This window comes from Phytophthora parasitica (assembly GCF_000247585.1).
Source record: "Phytophthora parasitica INRA-310 unplaced genomic scaffold supercont2.4, whole genome shotgun sequence".
Lineage (NCBI taxonomy): Eukaryota > Oomycota > Peronosporomycetes > Peronosporales > Peronosporaceae > Phytophthora > Phytophthora nicotianae.
In genome coordinates, this window is record NW_008648990.1 from 441,214 (window position 1) to 459,207 (window position 17,994).

A 17,994-nucleotide genomic window follows, 5' to 3' on the forward strand; every position below is an offset into this window, starting at 1 on the left:
GGTTGTGTGTCATTTGTCTTGATTCTAGGTTGCCTCGTTTCCACAATAGGAAACTATCAATAGATCTCTTATTTTCGAAGCCAAACGAATCGTATCGTACTTCGTAGTAACAGAGTCTGATTATGAACTTTCGTTGTGACGTGCCAAATAGATTATGTAGATCCTGTGACAACATAATCATGATTTGATGATTTGGCGTAAAGCTGCTCCAAATACAATGCCCATGCAGATCCCATGCCTCGTTGGTCGAGGCCAGGCCGATGTCGTCTGGTACGGCACGTTTCACTATCTACAGCACCCCTGAAGATATCTACTAAGCCCAACTTTCTGTTTGGTGTTCAGAGCTTTCAATTCTACTCACTTTAGATAAGTTTCATAAGCTGTATATAGATTAGGCCCAAACCCTGATCACTTGTACTATTTGAGTAGATAGAACGGAACAACTGTCTAAAGCAAATTAAAACAGTAATGAAAATACCAAATAGAAGTCACCTCGTTCATCCCTCACGACCACCTACACAGACCGCGATCGCCTTGTAATCAATACAATATAGACTATATTATAAGTGCCTCAGAGCTCTCGAAGACGTTAATTTATTCCGTCCCGACACCGTTCGGTCTGCTGCTCATCCACTATGTGGCATCCCCAACGGTAGCACGAGAAGATTATTACACATCCGGTTAGTCATGCCAAGTGCTTGATTAAAACCGTGCGGACTGCTTTTGACAGCATCAAGGAGGTCAAGTAATCTATTACTTGACCTTCGCCGCCACGCCAAATCGGTACTCCCAACTCCGAATCCACTTTCTGAAGTCGACAAGCTCATTTCCGAATTCACCACGGACTACCAACAACGACCAACAAAGCAAACACCATGGTTTCTGCTGCTACCGCTAACCTCAAGTCCTCCGGTATGACCTATCGCTTCCTCGGTAACTCCGGGTTACTCGTCTCCAAGCTCTCGCTTGGCAGCTGGATGGACGTCAAAGACAACTACACGGCCGACGCATGGTACAACATGATGAAGCTGGCTTTCGAGCACGGAGTCAACCTCTTCGACACTGCTGAGGGTTACGGCGGGGGTCTCGCTGAGAGAAATCTGGGTGCCGCTGTCAAGAAGGGCATCGCCGAAGGAACGTGGCACCGCGAGGATCTCGTCATCACCACCAAGATCTTCTTCGGGCCGAAGCCATATGAAACTGTGCATGAATCTGGCCCCAACGAGCAGGGCTTAAGCCGCAAGCACATCGTGGAAGGCACAAAGGCTTCTTTGAAGCTACTGGATCAGGAGTACGTCGACGTCATCTTTTGCCACCGTCCCGACCCGTACACTCCCATTGAGGAGACTGTCCGAGCCATGAACTTTGTCATCGACCAGGACTGGGCCTTCTACTGGGGTACCAGCCAGTGGAGCGCTGCTCAGATCATCGAAGCGTGTGAGACCGCAGACCGTCTTGGCCTCATCCGTCCCATCGTGGAGCAGTCGATCTACAGCATCTTGGATCGCAACAAAGTGGACTTCGAGTACGTCGACCTGTACAAGAAGTACAAACTCGGCCTCACGACCTGGTCACCTCTTGCGTATGGCGCACTGACAGGCAAGTACAGTTCTGGTACGCCTGCGGGTTCTCGTATGGAGGATCCGCTGTTCAAGGCTTCCACACCGGACTTTGCGGAGCGTGTAGCCAAGGCGGACAAGCTTAAGCCGGTGGCCGAGAAGCTCGGCATCTCTATGGCGGAGCTGGCACTGGCCTGGTGTGTCAGTAATGAGAATGTGTCGACGGTCATGATTGGCGCCAAGACGCCGACGCAGCTGGAGCAAAACCTAAAGGCCATCGAAGCGGTCTCGAAGATCACGCCGGACGTGAAGGCGGAGATCGATGCACTGATTCCGTTTGTGCCGGAGCTACTGAAGACAGACGGATCTGAGGCGCTGCGTGCGCAGCACCTGTAAGCTGTCGGTCTTGCTGGCTTAGTGTTGTAGATTTCTTTTGCAGCAACTCGTTTTTAAGCAGTAGTGTTTGTGTAAATGAAAACATAACACTTTGCTATTCGCGAGTTGGGCTAATTAGTGGTTTAGTAACCTTCAATTAAGATACATTTCAAATGCTCTATTGCACAGCGCACAAAGCAGGACCAAACAAACAGCTACTACATTTTTTTTTACCCAAGTCAAGCACAAACGGGTTCGGAAGTCAAGAGTGGCTTATTCTTGTCCCAACCGACTGTGGAGATCATAATTGAAGTTGATTCGAGTTAAACGAGTCAAAACTTGTCCATGTACGTGCATCAAAACGACCTGGCGCGTTTTCGTTTTGGTTCCATTCCATCTTCACGACCACGTTTCTTTATCCGATTGACTATGGGTCCAAGTAGTACCTGTACCAAGTCTTCGTCGCACCACTTCAGTTCCTCACAGTCCGTTTTCAGGAAGGCCTCCTCGTCGGCGCAAATAAGCTTCTGGTTGAGTTGGTCGGGGCCTTCTTTCAACATCAACGGAAGCATCCATGGCTTAAGATAGTAGTTCTTCTCGTAAATTTTCCAGTTGATTTTGTTGACGTTCGCTTCCAGCAACGGCAACATCTACTCTTCTAGAAACAATGAAACCATCATCCAGTCAAGTCTGTTGACATTAACCTTTAACAACGGGAGCATCCACAATGTTGCATTTGAAGAGAGTTCCTCCCAGTCAAGATTGTCCGGGTTCGTTTTTAACAATACTGGTAGCATCCATGGCTGAAGATCATCTGTCACTCCCAGGCGAGCATGTCATGGTGCTCTACGAGAAACGGCAGCATCCACTCGCCTGCGTGAGCGGAGAGCTCGTACCTATGCAGTTCGTCCAGATGGTCATGGAAAAGTGACAGTTTCCACGAACGAATTAATCTGCACAACGCCGCCCAATCGAGTAGGTGCGGATACGCCTCGAACAACGGAGCAGCCAATCTTGTGAGCTCAAACAGAGATCCTCCCATTCCAACTTGTTTACATGGGCCTCGAACATCGGAAGTATCCACTCAAACAGAGCTCTTTCCAATCCAACATACTCGCATGAGTCTGAAATATCGGACACATCCAGCGCTCACTTACCCTGCATAGCGGCTTCCAATCGATAAATGACATGATACATTCTGCACGTTGGTCGGTAAGCAGTTCTACCAACGTTAACCCCATGGCTAAAAGGAATTTGGGAAATTGTACTGTAAACTCAGATTCAAAACTCGCATGGATTATGAGAATTTTAGTTTTTGCTTTGGATTTTGATCAAACCGACGTCTTACCGATTGATAGATTTCGACAACACTGCCACCGATCGAATTTTAGCAAAACGCTTGCTTTCTTGTATGTCATTATTGCAAGCCTTTTATCGAACACAAAAGCAATCAAACTAACACAAGAACCGGTCCGACATTCTTTGGGCTGCATGCGGCGTTGTAAGCGATCTTGCGATCCATGGTGAAGATATTTTCACGAGCAAGAACACGAAGCAATATGATGATGATGATGAAAATGGCCTTCTATTTAAGTTAAGTATATATTACTGAAAAACCTTTAAAATATAAACTCGAGGATGCCGCGTGTTAGTTATCCATTCCAGTCGTCTACTGGACAAGTCGATTTGCTTCAGACTTAGCATCTTGGTAAGAGAATTTGACATGGTTTTGATAAAAAAAACGTAAACCTTGTAAAATAATAGTGAGTACCTGCTTCCGTTGCTGGAGGCAGGCGCTAACAACTTGACTGGAGAGAGCTATTTCGGGGTGCAGCTGAAAGAATGCTAGCGTTGCTAAGGCTAAGCCGAGAAGCTTGGCTGGCCAACGCTTTCTTTGTTTAGGAAGAGTTTTGCTGGAGGCGAATATTCACAAAATTAACAGGACAATCTGCGAGAAAAGAAGTTTTGTGAGTCATGGATGCTTCCGCTGGAAGTGTATTTGCACCACGGTGGAGGAGTAAATGCCCCCATTGCTGAAGGCGAACAACGAGAAACTGAATTGTTGTGATGAGTAATTGCTAGCGGTAGCAGTACTTGGCAAGGGGGTTAAGAGAAACAAAACGAGGTACCAATCTCTCTAAATGCACTCGTTCCAATAAAAAAAACTACTGAACTACATACACAATCGAGCAATTTTGTGACACCGATAAAATTTACGCAAAATTGTCAATGTTTTCACAAACGAAATTTACTATTAGCAAATTTCGCGACTCGACTGGAGTCACCAAAGTTGGAATGTCTAATCGACGAGCGGTACTGGCTAGCGCTTCAAGGTGGACGATGTGAGCCGCACCAAGCACCTCCCCTGCTCTGATTAACGGCAAGTGTCAAACGCGTGTTCGAAACGGAGTCACTACACTCGGTCTGGCGATTCAACTATTAGTTAGCGTCAACTCCGGCGGCAACGTGCTGTTAAAACGATCAGTCCCGGTTGCTTGCTCTGCAGCGACATGTTTGACAATTCAAAACTCCTTGCCTTGTGCATCCTGTCAGCGATATCGCTAACGTAGCCCAGTCGCTCTCGCTGCTTCAGATGAAACACACAGACCGCCACACAGTCAAGAGACCGAGCTGCTCGTCCGCATTTCGAGCCCCGAAATCCTTGGCAGCGTTCCTTTTTTTCTTTGCCAGTCAAATCGGCAATCGAATCAGATGGTCGCTTCAACATTTGCGAACTTAAGGCGAACTTAGCGCCTCTCCTTGAAAACTACTGGCCAGCAGAGCTCCAACGTTCCCACCATTCACAACTTGGTTTTCCCCCAAACCTGCAACCGGTTCCTACACCGTCTCTTACAAGTTGCTCAATGCCAACCCCACTCGGTTGGCTAGTAGAGCCCGCTAGATCCCCCTCGACGTCATTTTCCAACTCGGAAACCAGCGGGCAAGTCACTCTCTTCTTCCCCTCTTGCTGTCGTCACAATGGCCCCGAAGCGTCGTTCCCGTAAGACCACCAAGGACGTGTACGCCGCCGTCCCCGCCGAGGAGCGTGCCAAGCTTGGCACTGAGGCCAAGGAGCGCGGAAACGCCGCCTTCGCCGCTGGCGACCACGCTACGGCCATCAAGGAGTTCACGACGGCCATCGCGTACGAGCCCTCGAACGTGATTTACTACTCGAACCGTTCGGCCGCTTACCTGTCGGCGGGCCAGGCCACCCCGGCCATGCAGGACGCCAAGACGTGCATTGACCTGGACGCTAAGTTCGCCAAGGGTTACGCTCGTCTGGGTGCTGCCCACTTCTACATCAAGAACTACGCCAAGGCCATCACCGCCTACACCCAGGGTCTGACCGTGGAGAAGGGCAACAAGGCCCTGCAGGCCGGCCTGACCCAGGCCCAGGCTGCCCAGCAGGTGCAGGACGAGGAGATCAGCGGCGTCGAGATGGACGAGGCCACGCGCAAGATGAAGCGCATGGAGATCGAGGAGAAGATCAACAAGGCCCGCAAGGAGCGCGAGGAGCGTGCCAAGCGTGCCGAGAAGGGTTTCTCGGAGGTCATCGGTATCGATCTGGGTACGACGTACTCGTGCGTGGGCGTGTGGAAGGACGGCCAGGTGGAGATTATTGCCAACAGCGAAGGTAACCGTACCACTCCGTCGTGGGTTGCCTTCAACGAGAGCGAGCGTCTGATCGGTGAGGCTGCCAAGATCCAGGCCGCCGGTAACGCCACCAACACGGTGTTCGACGCCAAGCGTATCATTGGCCGCAGCTTCAGCGACGAGGTGGTCAAGAAGGACGCCACGCACTTCCCCTTCAAGATCAAGGAGGGCGATGACGACAAGGTGCTGATCGAGGTGGAGTTCAAGGGCGAGAACAAGAGCTTCACGCCCGAGGAGATCTCGTCCATGGTGCTTCTGCGCATGAAGGAGACGGCCGAGGCCTTCCTGGGCCAGAGCATCTCGCAGGCCGTGGTGACTGTGCCCGCCTACTTCAACGACCAGCAGCGTCAGTCCACCAAGGACGCCGGTTCCATCGCTGGCCTGGACGTCAAGCGTATCATCAACGAGCCCACGGCCGCTGCTCTGGCCTACGGTCTGGACACGAACGCCGGCACGGATGGCAAGGCCTGCAACGTGCTGATCTTCGACCTGGGTGGAGGTACCTTCGATGTGTCGATCCTGTCTATTGAGAACGGCATCTTCGAGGTCAAGTCGACGGGCGGTGACACTCACTTGGGTGGTGAGGACTTCGACAACAACATGGTGGAGCACCTGCTCACGGAGTTCAAGCGTAAGAACCGCAACCTGGACCCGTCGGGTTCGGCCCGTGCCATGCGTCGTCTGCGTACGGCCTGTGAGTCGGCCAAGCGTATGCTGTCGACCACCACGTCGGCATCGGTGGAGGTGGACTCGCTGTTTGAGGGCGTCGACTTCTCGTCCACTGTGACGCGTGCCAAGTTCGAGTCGCTCAACGAGGAGCTGTTCAAGCGTTGCGAGGAGACTGTGCTCAAGGTGCTCGAGGACGCCAAGATGAAGCCCGAGGACGTGACGGAGCTGGTGCTGGTCGGCGGTTCCACGCGTATCCCCAAGGTGCAGACCATGCTGTCCACTCTGTTCGGCGGTAAGGAGCTGTCCAAGTCCATTAACCCGGACGAGGCCGTTGCCTACGGTGCCGCTGTGCAGGGCGCTATCCTGGACGGTATCCGTAACGACGCCACCAACTCGCTGCTGCTGGTTGACGTCACCCCGCTGTCTCTCGGTATCGAGACGGTGGGCAAGGTCATGTCGGTGCTGATCAAGCGCAACACGGCCATCCCGGTGCGCAAGACCCGTGTGTACACTACCGAGGAGGACTACCAGACGTCCGTGGACGTGTGCATCTACGAGGGCGAGCGCGCCTGCGTCGAGTCGAACAACAAGCTCGGCGAGTTCAACATCTCTGGTCTGGAGCGTGCCAAGCGTGGCGAGCCCCAGGTGGAGGTGACGTTCGAGATCGATGCTAACGGTATCCTGAACGTGTCGGCCCGTGACAAGAAGACCGGCGCCAAGGCCGAGACGACCATCTCGAACAACCGTGGCCGTCTGAGCCAGGAGGACATCGACCGCATGGTGGCCGAGGCCGACAAGTTCAAGAAGGACGACGCTGAGATGCTGCGTCGCATTGAGGCCCGCAACGACCTGGAGCAGTTCATCTACCGTGCGATCGAGATGGCCCGTGAAAAGGGTGACACGAACGTCGAGAGCGCTATTCGTGACGCCCGCGACTGGCTCGAGGACCACGAGGAGGCCACGCTGCGTGAGCTCGAGGACAAGAAGCGCATGCTGGAGCGCATGGTCCGCTTCTAAGCGCGCCTCTTACATTAGCTTTTTAGTCAGCGTACAGATGAACAATCAACAAGCTTGCTATTCATTTACTCGTAACTAACCAACACTATCCATAGAATTTTTTGTTTGTTGTTATTTGTTGAAATGCTTTTTTACTTGCAAATTGCCAAATTGTCTATTATGTGCGCCACTCTGGATCGCACTTAGAGAAACGGATAAATAGTACCGGTTGATATCAGTATACCGGTAGTGTAACCCTGTAACCCATACAAATATCAAGTCAAAGAGATCGCATTTGCTACGATGGCCAAGTCCAAGTCCTCCGGCACAACTGATGCTGATGCGGTGGTCTTCTCGACGTACCAGGGCGAGAAGCAGCTCGCTGAACTAGTGAAGCTCATCGACAAGGACCTGTCGGAGCCGTACTCGATCTTTACGTACCGGTATTTCCTATACAATTGGCCGCAGCTGAGCATTCTGGCGCGAGTGCAGCACAAGCTCGTAGGTGTCATTATCTGCCGTCAGGAGCCGCTCGGCGCCACGCCGGAGGAGACGGGAGACGACGGACTGCACGGCCAGGGAGACCCCAAGCGCCGCTGGAGGGGATACATCGCCATGCTGGCCGTGGAGAAGCAGTTTCGCCACCGCGGCATTGGCTCGCAGCTGGCTCAGAAGGCCATCGAGCGCATGCGCGACGACGGCTGCGAGGAGGTGATGCTGGAGACGGAGATCGCCAACAAGGGCGCCATCCGCCTGTACGAGAACCTGGGCTTTGTGCGCGATGAGCGATTGGTCAAGTACTATTTAAACGGGGGTGACGCCTACCGTCTCAAACTTTGGCTGCAGTAGGTAGATTGAGACGCTGCACTACATGTAGTGAAGGCAGCTCCTTTTAGAGTAATTGATGAGAATTGCTGCTATTGATTTTGAGGATAGCCCCTAGACGGAGGTTTTCATTTGATCTCTTGCTTGTCTTGGAGGGAGGGAGATCATTGTCTTATCTAACAATGCATGAATATTCTGATTAATCTGTTATTTCAAACATGTACAAAAGCAATGGCTGGCACTTAGACTTAAGTCTGTGGAAGGTAGATTTGTCCATTCGTCGAGCACGTGTGTGAGTGACCTCGTAAGAGAAAACTGTTCGAAGAGCATACGTCTCAGCCCCATGTTGCGTTGCTCCGCAAGCTGGCGCTCGTGGCTCTGCTTCATAGCGATGATCCTCCATAACGATGCAGCACGGCGGCGTTCAACGGTTGTAGCTCCCCGGCTTGAGTTCTGTAGGCTTGCGAGCACCGCTTCCAGGCCTTTAACCTCGTGGCGCAAGAGCTCGATCTTGGCTTTGTTTCTCACGCGAGGTGTGGGTTCCTTTCGGATCCGTTTCGGCCTGACGACTATGTCACTTTCAGGGTGAGGACGTAGCTTTCTCAGCTTTGGTTGCGGCAGGTCTCCACTCAGTGGGAGGCGTCCTTCGTCAACGTCAAGTAGTGACAGAATCTCAGTTAGGAACTGCTCGTCGGTCGCTTGTACTTCGGATGAGAGACTCATTGTGCTTGTTGCAGGGTAAAACAAGAAGTGAAATGGCCGCTAACTGAGCTTTGTGCCGATTACGTGATAGAAACCATCAAAGAGTGCAAGTTTACGTGACCAAGGAGCGAAAGTCGTACGCTAAAACTGTGAGTCACAATCAGGGGTTGGTAGTAACCATTAAAACTAGTAGCGATATTACTACATACTATCGCTAATACAAGTACTATAGTAGAGTAGTAGAGTGTCTCGATTTCGCCAAATAGTACAGACAGTAGAATTGTAGAATAAAAACGCAGTAATACTACTACCTAAATTACTACTTTACTACCGCAAACTTCAACCTTCGAAGATCTTTAGAGGGTGCGCGATCTGTGGCTCTGGTGACTTTATCAGACCTCTCTCGCTTCAATCAGTTTAAAATTTACGCCGGAGATCACAGGTCTATGAAGTGCGCTAAGGCTGATTGCGAGTGGGGAGACGTGCCGCAGATCGATCCTTGCAGCGTGTGCGGACGTCAGGTGCATCACTTGTGCAGCAATGCAGTATACGATGGTGCCGAGCTGTCTAAGCGGTGCGATCGTTGTTCGTACGTGTATCGTGTTGGTCTAATCAGTATGTTATGTGCAGGTTTTGCAGTCGAGCATGTGTTCGGCAATTCGTCAGTCTGACAAAGACTCGCAGGAGTACACACCAAGTAGTACCTCAGATGTTTCAGGTTCAAGTCAGGACGCGGTGATAAACCTCGCACAGGACGATCGTGACGCTGAAGAGGAGACTTCCACTGACGTCCCATCTCACGCTCGCCCAAGGAAAGCTACCAACTGGATCTGGGACTACGTACATCGGCTAGATGAGATGGTCATGCACAAAGGAGCAGAATACACTCACATATACCTCCTTTGCCTACAGAACAATGCATGGCAAGACTCCCTGTGTCGGGCGAAGAACACCTCCAATGCCAAAGACCATTTAGTTTCCATACACAAGGAGCATGAGTGGGCTCAAAAAGAGCAGGAACATCGATCCAAACGGACAAAGCGGTTCTCGGTAGCTGTGGAGCCGAAAGAAGAGACAAAGCGTACAGCGGAGCCTACCCAGACGACAGGCCAGCAGATCAACCGCCAAAAGAAGTTAGGCTGAAATGCTCCAGTGACTAAGGACAAAATTTCGGGCCACATCGCTCGGTGGCTAGTTCGTGATGGATTACCACGGAACATGATTACTACCCCAGCTTTCCGTGACTTCTTAGCTGGTGTTACGGGGAAACCAGACGTGACCGTTCCTTCACACAAAACTTATAACGACATCCTGGATACTCACTATACTGCCTTTAAGAAAGACGTCTCCGAAATACTAGCAAAAGAGTTCAAGGAGGTGTTTGAGACGCCATTTCTGAATGTAGAACACGATCTCTGGACGAATTCAGCTAAGATCTGTATTGTAGGAGCATCCTGTGGGTTCATTGACCACAAGTGGCAACCAAGACACCTAGCTTTGCTGGCACAAGTCAAAAACGATGGCCACACTTCGGAAGAAGTTGCTGGTGTATTGGACAAGGAACTGAAGGCGCGAAATGGTCTCGACGTAAACAAAATGGCCCGTTTTATGCTTTCGGACACGGCATCTACCGCTAGGAAGGTTTCGAAGCAGTTTGACTCGGCGTTGCAGACAGATTGCACGATGCACGTGCTCAATCTTTGTATCGGATACGGAATCGGCCTTAAAGAAAACGTACGCAATGAGTACATCCTGGATCCAAAGACCAGCGATTTTGTCAAGAAGCGGGTTGTAGTGACAAAAAAGGGGTGTGTGTGGAGCGTTTTTCGAAGGAGGTACGCTGATTCGAAAGCTGCGTGCACTTAACAACTTTTTTGCCTCGAGTCGGTCATCTGAGAGAATAGCCCATCTCAAGCAAGTCCAGATGTTCCACAGACTACCCGAGCTAGCTACTTTGGTTGATGCTGACGTTCGTGTGGCATCCCCGGTCAAGCTATTTCGCCGTTCGATCATTAACTACCCGGCATTTCAAGCGTTCTTCCAGAACGCTTCATCAAGTGATGCAGCTGTCTTCAATTGTATATCACAATCCGAATGGGAATTGGCAGTTCAATTGGAGGCGGTTGTCTGCCGTGTGGCAGAACTTGCTCTTGTGGAATCTCAGTCGGCAACAATGCGATCGTCGACAATGTATGCGTTACTGCGTGTGGCTTCCACTCGAATGAATTCCTACAAGTTTTTGGCCTACAACCTAAACGGAACTCGCAGCGTCGATACCAACGAAAAAAACTTCCCACGAGTTGAGTTGAAGCTCACGGATCTGAGCGAGTTGGCCCAGCGATGCATTAAGCAAACATTGCACCAGATACGTGACAGAATCGAAAAGCCATCGACAACAGTGGCCATGTCATTGCTGCTAGACCCCCGGACGAGGCCGTCCGCCAAAAAACTTCCTGCGTGTTCCGGACTGTGCCGATGGAGCTACCGATAATATTCTGGAGAATGCCAAAACGCTGATGCGCGTTGAACATCGAGTATTCTACAAAGCTATTCATGCAGGCGCTTTACAACAAAATGAAGGCGAAGCTACTCTTCCTGTGAGTTAGCGAAGGTGATCACTCTCAACAGAAAGCACAATGTTCGAGTTTGGAATGTGGAAGATCTGTGTGGGAAAGTCGACATCTGCCGCTGGTTTGCTGAGGTAGGCGAAGTCAAGTTTCCGTCGATCGCAAAACTTGCACGGGTATGGCTGGGACGAGGTATCTCGACAGCTTTTCAAGAGCGTGTATTCTCCACAGGTTCCTTTGTAATGAGCAAGTTGCGAACGAGGACGAACAATGAGAGGGCCCAGCAGCAATTATTGCTGCGTCACAATCGACAGGAGATTCGACGCATTGAAGAGAGCAAGTGGCGAGTTTGGTAGGCGTCGTTCATGTGTTTTTCTGTTTACGACTGCCTGGACGAGGTGCAAAGCAGTTGAAGTTATGTGTGATTACCATCGCCAACGATTATCAGCGTTAGCGACGGATCGTTCGTAGTGGGAGAGAATATTACCAGTATTAGTAATATATTACTACTATAGTAACCTCAAAATCCTAAAACTAATACTACTATAGTATCGTATTATTCTCAGCATAGGGTAGTAGTAGAATTAATACTAATACCCGAAATCAGCACTACTACCAAATTTGTATATCGCGCGTATTACTGAGGAGCTGGACATCAACCAGCAATTTCTTGATTATAGACGCAAGCCCACCATGTTGTACAGGAATGCTCTGTCAGTACTAACCTACGAAGGTTCTGATGCGGCTGCAACCTGCATCTAGGTTTAGTGCCATACCCGATCGCATTTGGGCGTGCCAAACTATCCACAATCGACACGTTCGTGCGCTAATTGGCTTCGTTTTTGAAGTGAAAACTTTTTGAAAAACGAGAAAAACTTGAAAATGACGAAGCATTCGTAGGTTCAGAACGGCCCCAACTAGGTTCAAAACTAGTCTTCAAGCGTCTTTTGGCCCTAGAAACCTGAGTTGCAAAGTTGATTTCATGCCGGAATGACCAACGCTGCCGCAACTCATGAGATCCTGCACAGTTGCAGCCACTTTGAAGCTCATATCAAGTATAATATAAACGTATTATGTAACCGCACACATTCCTTATCGGCACCACAAGCTATTCGCGTAAACCTATCGGGGGCCAACGGGTGTTGACTACCAGCGACAACGACAAGCGACCCGTAGAAGAGTTACCTCATATCCAGTTTTACTATTCAAGCTCACATCGGCGCTAGCATGAGTTTCCTGCTCGAAGATAGCGACTCTCATTTCTTCATCCCTGAAATCCTCGCCGCGCTCGATTTTACCGAAACAAGTTGGCCAATGGATTTCGTCAAAGACGAACCGCTGATCGTTGCCTGCGACCTCAACACGAAGATGTTGCGTCCTCCCAGTGACACAGAGGCAGGTTCCAGAGTTACAGAGGCAGGATCCATACTAAAGAAAAGTAAGAGAGCAGCCACTCCACGAGTGCGAAATAAAGAAAAGATCGAGCTCCTACGCCATGAGATCGAGAGTCTCGAAGCAGAGCTGGAGTCTCTACAGCGGTCAAAACGAATGACAAGAGTCCTGACAACATCAGATGAAAACTCAGTATGGAAGGGTATTGCTTCGAGACAGAGTCGAGATCGAGAGAGGGCTTTGCGTTGCAACGAGGGACTCAAGAGGAGACTCACTGAGCAACAATTGCTCACCAAGTCGCTCTCGGGGGTGCTGAGTGAATGGACGAGCTTACCTCTCCCCAGTCCGACAAATAATACGATTAATCTTCAAGATTAATTTGCGACAGCCATGGGATAGTGAACACGTTTTCATGTTAAATGAAATGGTCTTGTTGACGTTTATTACATCGCGAGAGTCTAGACGAAGAAGGCAACGATGGCAGCGGCGACACCCACGGTCGAGTACATGGCCGGAGTCACGGCCGAAGCCGCACTTGACGACGACGACGCGGCAGCGTCACTTGAAGCGGCCGCGTTCGTTGAGCCAGACGTGGCGGTATCCGTCCCGGTGGTCGTGGTCGAGCCGGCCTCGACAGTGCTGGCGCTGGATCCCGAGCCAGCGGTGGTTGACGTCGAGTTCGAGGTAGAAGAACCACAGGTAATGTCGGCCCAGAGCGATTCATCCGAAGTGGACGACGAGTCGCCCGGGTGGGAGACGCCCTCGCTCCAGCGCACGACGGCGTTCGAGTCTTGCACCCACTCGCAGCACGGGTCACCGAGCTCCTGGCCGTTGGTCTGGCCATCACCGTCTGAATCCTGCTGGCAGAATGCCGTCGTCCACTCCTCGCCGGCACTCGCGAAGTCGAGGCCGAAGTCGTTGTTGGTACCTCCACCGTCGGGGTTCACGTGGCCCAGTGCGGCCACACCGGACACGTTGTCACCGTTCGGCAGGCGGGCGACGTACGTCGGCCGGGCGTTCGCAACGGCAATAGCGGTCGCAACAACAGCGATGGAGAGGGTAACGCGGGACATCACAAGGAAGAAACGGAGTAAAAAGTGAAGTGTGGGGTCGAACGCGTTTTGGAAAATGAAGACTGAAATCGAGTTTCGGCACCGAATCGGTGGTTATGTTAGCAAAGGAGTCGTTATCTGTAGAAGAACCATGGGACACACGACGGAAGCTCCTGGAGATTTGTGTCGAGACGTCGTGCTTTAATCAGGCTTGGCAATCACGGAGTGCGTCCCAGACGGTCTTCACGCTGCTGGTAACCAGTCTGGTTCACTTTTTCAGTTGCCTACTTTTTGACCAGCAACTGCTGGTACACCCGAGCATCCGGATCGCCAGCTGTACATGTACACTTGCATTGGCACTATGTCGAACGAAAGTATCACGTAAACGCTGCCCGCAAGGATACTAAACAAGACCAAAGCGAAGAAAAATCCAACACCAACTTGCCACGGCAATTGCTACGATGCAGTGTCTAACACCACTGGAATACCAGCATCATTAAAATACATTGGTGTTGGAAGGCGTTGTTATCGTGGCCACCAGTGGAGAATTCGGGCGAAGATTACGGGGGTGTCATCAACCGACAATGTGGGCAAGACCACCGGACTCGCCAATGGAGCTCACCATCCCGGTGGTCTTGCCTGCTTACAGCTTTACGGACGTACGACATCCATAATCGTTTGCTGTTCGCGTTGGACACATGAACAACCGGTTACCTATGGTATCTGAATACGGCATGCACGTTGGTAAACTTTAGCACGGTGACTCTGATCTCTTCAGCTGCGAACATGATCGAAGACGAACACAAAGCAAAAGGAATGTCCTTGATACCTTTAAAGAGTCTACAGGAAGTAGGTTGCTACTGCGGCAACCACGCCGACAGCCGAATACAGCGCCGGAGTGACAGCTGAAGCTGCGCTCGACGAAGACGAAGCACTAGCCGCAGACGAAGTCGAGGCAGCGGCATCGGTCGCAGGAGTCGAGGCGTCCGTCGACGGAGCGGTAGTCGATCCGGCTTCCACGGTGCCGGCACTTGATCCCGTCGTGGAGCCCGTCGTCGTCGAATTCGAAGAACCGCAAGAGATGTTGGCCCACAGAGATGGATCGGACTTGGACGTCGCGTTACCAGGGTGAGAGAGGCCCTCCTTCCACTGGACGACGGCGTTCGAGCTCTCGGCCCACTCACAGCACGGGTCTCCGAGCTCCTGGCCGTTAGTCTGGCCATCGCCGTCCGAGTCCTTTTCACAAAACTCCTTCGTCCACGACTTGCCAGCGCTCGCAAAGTCGAGGCCGAAGTCGTTGTTGGCACCCCCGCCTGCTGGGTTAATGTGGCCCAAAGCCGCAACGCCTGGAACGTTGTCGCCATTGGGGAGGAGAGCCACGTAGGTCGGACGGGCGTTCACGACGAGTGCAGTAGTTGCAACCAGAGCGAGCGAGAGCGTAGCGCGGGACATCTCGAACGTTAAAGGAAAAACTGGAGGGTGTGGTGCGCAGTCGAAGACGTTTTGGAGAATGAGAGCAGCCTTGGTCGAAGGATCTGAGGCGGGGCCGGTACGCCAACAAGTATGACCTGTTTAGCGGCTGGAACTCAAACCCCGTCGTACCCACTGCCGAAAGAAAGCAAGGCCTACAATAAGGCCTCCTTGGATTTGAATCGAGACATCGTAAGGATCACGGTACTCTGGACACCTCTCAATTTGAGTCTCAAAAGATTGCGTCCTCCCAAGCTTCAGATGTGCAGAATTCGCATCACTGCCCACGGGATGTCAGACTAAGCAGCGAGAACAATCCATTGCTACATGCTCCAAAGTTCCCTCAGCACCGTCCGAAGCATACATTACTGAGGACAGAGCTGCTAAAGCGTTCACAAATACTTCGTACGCATGTATTATTGTACGGGAATTCGCTACCTGTACAGATCATTCATGTGATCAATAATCTGTTACTGTTCGTTGCCAGCGAATAGGACCACCAGACTCACCATCTTGTTACCCTGCATCAGATTATGTTTTTGCTGTTCGACTGTCCCTTTTGACAAAAATGTTTTGTAAACTCACGGCTTAATTTCAATGTTTGAAACGTTGAGCACAAATGTACTTCAAATAATTTAACGCTTGACACGGAGTACTCTATTGCCATTGCGTTAATAATGTAACTCGGCTACGATTTTCAAATGGTGAGGGATTTTTCTTCTCTACGCTGATAGAAGAGCATGTAGGCGCTGGAACTGTAGAGTTCAGGCTTCTTAATTGCCGTCACAGACCCGTCGTTGAAGTCGAACCACTCTTGTGAGTCTGCGTTGAGGCACTCTGCAGTGTAGTGGCCCCCATTCAGCGAGCCCATGTGATGTACGATACCCGTAAGATCGTATTGTGTGCTGCCGTCGACAACAGCGTCACTGGCACAGTACTCGGCAATGTCGAGACTTTGCGCTGGGAAACTGATGCTCGTGCTCACTTTGTCTCGACTAAACGTTGAGTAGGAGAAGCGCTTGAGGTGAAGCACCAACACGTTCGGAAGTCGATAAACCGAGATCTTCTTGGCAACAGAGCGATGTGTCTTGCACTTGGAGCAGTAGTAGGCTGCGTCGTCACTGAGGAACTCCTGCTCCGTGTACGCCTTAAGACAGTCATGAATCGACATGCCTCCATTGGGACTACTAGCGGTATCACTAGCAACTGAGGCGGTTCTACCTCCAGAGAAAAACCCACTGGATACCCGCATGGCATTATTTTTTCCAGATTTTTTGGGTACGGGTAGAGATAAATCCCAGAAAACGTCAAAGCACAGCGATCGGTGGTTGCAAGTCTCGCAGCGAATCTCGGACCGCAATTGGCCGCAGAATAGCTCCGACAACGCGCTGGCGTTCCGCTCCAGGTAGAATTTCCAGTACTCATCCGACACATCTCGGTCCTTGGCTTCTGGTCGGTCTTTAATCTCGTAGTAGGCCGGTTTCTTTAGTACGCGATTGAGATCTTCGTGCAGTCCGTCAAGTAAGAACCGCAAAAACTCCTGCGCGTCCTGCTGGTCGTACCCTGTAAACCGCGACGCAACTTTTCCAATCACACGTTTCAGTTCAACTGGTCGAGTGGCAGTGAACTTGTCTCCTGTCCACAACACCTTGATGAGATCGCCAAAGGCGTTGGCGAGCGCTCCCTTAGTAGGACTCGTATCGTTAATTTCACGCGCATAGAGGCCTGGTTGGAAGTACTTGACAATCCCTGGGAGGTTGCTCACACACTGCAGACAACTGTTCATAAAGCTATAAAGCAGAGCAAAAAGTGTTAGTATTAGCGAGCCAAACAGCATGAAATTGGTCAGAACCGTACCAAGTGTTGCCGAGGTTCTGAAGGCCCACGAGTCCTCGAGGCTGCCTCTTTCTTGCTAAATCATTCCTAGGAGACGTTCTGCCACTGCTGACGCGTGTCGGGTATGAAATCGTTGCCGTGGATGCCTGCGACGTCACAATGTTGCTGGAAGTCGCATTAATCGAAGGCGTGAGTCTGGACCTCTCGCTATTACCGATGGACGGTAGATTTAACGACGTGCTGTTGCCAAAGTCCAAGTCGTCGTTGTTCTTCTCTCGACTGGAGCTGTTACTGGTCGTCGACTGATTGGCCTGACGCGAATGAAACCGAGTCAACGAAGCCAACGCCGACGTCGCGGACGACGTGCGGGAAGTCGAGGACTCGGAGGACGCCGCTCGACTGGCAGATCGACCGAGGATCTTGCCGCCAATGGGCGGAGGCTTCGCTGTCGCTGTGGGATGGTCGAAGCTGTCAGTCACGGAGCTCGCGACCTTCTTGGGTCTAGTGGCGAACGGCACCCTCATGTAAACTGAGAGCCCAACAACACGACGAGAAGCGAGTCAGTTAGGGACACAGCGTTACGACGCGACGGTCGCGAAGGTCTCACCTGCGGGGGAGCGGTCTTGCTGCTTGAACATGTTGTCCTCCTGCTGCTGCTGGAAGTAAGAGCTTGTCAGCGTCGAGGCCTGAGTGAGGCGCGGGCCAGCCATACAGGTTTAACAGATCGCTTCTGGTAGAGACCGACAACCAGCTTCTTCCACTGCAATAACGAAAGTTACGATGCGGACAGATAGCTACTCGAGGTAAATGTTCGTCGTCTTCCGCTCTTATCCCCAGAGGCACAGGCGACGCCATGAAGGAAGCGCCGTTCATCGTGTAAGAATAGATTACGGGGTT

At 51.4% G+C, this 17,994-nt stretch overlaps 11 protein-coding genes across 12 annotated transcripts; 6 read left to right on the forward strand and 5 right to left on the reverse strand.

Moving 5' to 3' along the window:
* Positions 1-875: 875 nt before the first annotated feature.
* Positions 876-2,059, forward strand: PPTG_03120 (hypothetical protein; the record flags this gene model as incomplete). The annotated part of the gene is made up of 1 exon (XM_008895799.1): positions 876-2,059. The coding sequence occupies one exon, from the start codon at positions 876-878 to the stop codon at positions 1,953-1,955; it is 1,080 nt and encodes a 359-aa protein (XP_008894047.1). The 3' UTR covers positions 1,956-2,059.
* Positions 2,060-2,290: 231 nt separating this feature from the next.
* On the reverse strand, positions 2,291-2,584 carry PPTG_21206 (hypothetical protein; the record flags this gene model as incomplete). Its single annotated transcript, XM_008896459.1, has 1 exon — positions 2,291-2,584. The coding sequence occupies one exon, from the start codon at positions 2,582-2,584 to the stop codon at positions 2,291-2,293; it is 294 nt and encodes a 97-aa protein (XP_008894707.1).
* A 2,168-nt stretch (positions 2,585-4,752) lies between these two features.
* PPTG_03121 (chaperone DnaK) lies at positions 4,753-7,385 on the forward strand. The gene has a single exon (XM_008895800.1). The coding sequence runs from the start codon at positions 4,914-4,916 to the stop codon at positions 7,272-7,274; it is 2,361 nt and encodes a 786-aa protein (XP_008894048.1). The 5' UTR covers positions 4,753-4,913; the 3' UTR covers positions 7,275-7,385.
* A 60-nt stretch (positions 7,386-7,445) lies between these two features.
* PPTG_03122 (hypothetical protein) lies at positions 7,446-8,307 on the forward strand. The gene has a single exon (XM_008895801.1). The coding sequence runs from the start codon at positions 7,557-7,559 to the stop codon at positions 8,100-8,102; it is 546 nt and encodes a 181-aa protein (XP_008894049.1). The 5' UTR covers positions 7,446-7,556; the 3' UTR covers positions 8,103-8,307.
* PPTG_21207 (hypothetical protein) lies at positions 8,147-8,874 on the reverse strand. The gene has a single exon (XM_008896460.1). It carries the CDS (start codon positions 8,799-8,801, stop codon positions 8,286-8,288), a length of 516 nt encoding a protein of 171 aa, XP_008894708.1. The 5' UTR covers positions 8,802-8,874; the 3' UTR covers positions 8,147-8,285.
* A 551-nt stretch (positions 8,875-9,425) lies between these two features.
* Positions 9,426-9,923, forward strand: PPTG_03123 (hypothetical protein; the record flags this gene model as incomplete). The annotated part of the gene is made up of 1 exon (XM_008895802.1): positions 9,426-9,923. The coding sequence occupies one exon, from the start codon at positions 9,426-9,428 to the stop codon at positions 9,921-9,923; it is 498 nt and encodes a 165-aa protein (XP_008894050.1).
* A 75-nt stretch (positions 9,924-9,998) lies between these two features.
* Positions 9,999-11,885, forward strand: PPTG_03124 (hypothetical protein; the record flags this gene model as incomplete). The annotated part of the gene is made up of 2 exons (XM_008895803.1): positions 9,999-10,588; positions 10,665-11,885. 2 exons carry the CDS (start codon positions 9,999-10,001, stop codon positions 11,269-11,271), a joined length of 1,197 nt encoding a protein of 398 aa, XP_008894051.1. The 3' UTR covers positions 11,272-11,885.
* A 689-nt stretch (positions 11,886-12,574) lies between these two features.
* PPTG_21208 (hypothetical protein) lies at positions 12,575-13,117 on the forward strand (the record flags this gene model as incomplete). The annotated part of the gene is made up of 1 exon (XM_008896461.1): positions 12,575-13,117. One exon carries the CDS (start codon positions 12,575-12,577, stop codon positions 13,115-13,117), a length of 543 nt encoding a protein of 180 aa, XP_008894709.1.
* An 80-nt stretch (positions 13,118-13,197) lies between these two features.
* On the reverse strand, positions 13,198-13,828 carry PPTG_03125 (hypothetical protein; the record flags this gene model as incomplete). The annotated part of the gene is made up of 1 exon (XM_008895804.1): positions 13,198-13,828. Exon 1 carries the CDS (start codon positions 13,810-13,812, stop codon positions 13,198-13,200), a length of 615 nt encoding a protein of 204 aa, XP_008894052.1. The 5' UTR covers positions 13,813-13,828.
* A 779-nt stretch (positions 13,829-14,607) lies between these two features.
* On the reverse strand, positions 14,608-15,289 carry PPTG_03126 (hypothetical protein). Its single transcript, XM_008895805.1, has one exon. The coding sequence runs from the start codon at positions 15,241-15,243 to the stop codon at positions 14,632-14,634; it is 612 nt and encodes a 203-aa protein (XP_008894053.1). The 5' UTR covers positions 15,244-15,289; the 3' UTR covers positions 14,608-14,631.
* Positions 15,290-15,843: 554 nt separating this feature from the next.
* On the reverse strand, positions 15,844-17,858 carry PPTG_03127. 2 transcript variants are annotated; one of them, XM_008895807.1, is made up of 4 exons: positions 17,810-17,858; positions 17,705-17,750; positions 17,119-17,626; positions 15,844-17,051 (listed from the first exon to the last, which is right to left on the reverse strand). In XM_008895807.1, the coding sequence occupies exons 2-4, from the start codon at positions 17,733-17,735 to the stop codon at positions 15,959-15,961; spliced, it is 1,632 nt and encodes a 543-aa protein (XP_008894055.1). In that variant the 5' UTR covers positions 17,736-17,750; positions 17,810-17,858; the 3' UTR covers positions 15,844-15,958. The 2 variants fall into 2 exon arrangements, with proteins under 2 accessions (XP_008894055.1, XP_008894054.1); XM_008895806.1 differs by having other exon boundaries at positions 17,705-17,858.
* Positions 17,859-17,994: the final 136 nt, after the last annotated feature.

What these genes read in the sequence shown, in the direction of transcription:
- PPTG_03121 (XM_008895800.1), top strand. Translation starts at nt 4,914, where the DNA reads ATGGCCCCGAAGCGTCGTTCCCGTAAGACCACCAAGGACGTGTACGCC.
- PPTG_03122 (XM_008895801.1), top strand. Translation starts at nt 7,557, where the DNA reads ATGGCCAAGTCCAAGTCCTCCGGCACAACTGATGCTGATGCGGTGGTC.
- PPTG_21207 (XM_008896460.1), bottom strand. Translation starts at nt 8,801, where the DNA reads ATGAGTCTCTCATCCGAAGTACAAGCGACCGACGAGCAGTTCCTAACT.
- PPTG_03126 (XM_008895805.1), bottom strand. Translation starts at nt 15,243, where the DNA reads ATGTCCCGCGCTACGCTCTCGCTCGCTCTGGTTGCAACTACTGCACTC.
- PPTG_03127 (XM_008895806.1), bottom strand. Translation starts at nt 17,807, where the DNA reads ATGGCTGGCCCGCGCCTCACTCAGGCCTCGACGCTGACAAGCTCTTAC. An exon ending in GCAAGACCGCTCCCCCGCAG is followed by an intron (nt 17,627 to 17,704) that starts GTGAGACCTTCG and finishes TTGGGCTCTCAG; the next exon opens with TTTACATGAGGGTGCCGTTC. An exon ending in CAGAACCTCGGCAACACTTG is followed by an intron (nt 17,052 to 17,118) that starts GTACGGTTCTGA and finishes TCTGCTTTATAG; the next exon opens with CTTTATGAACAGTTGTCTGC.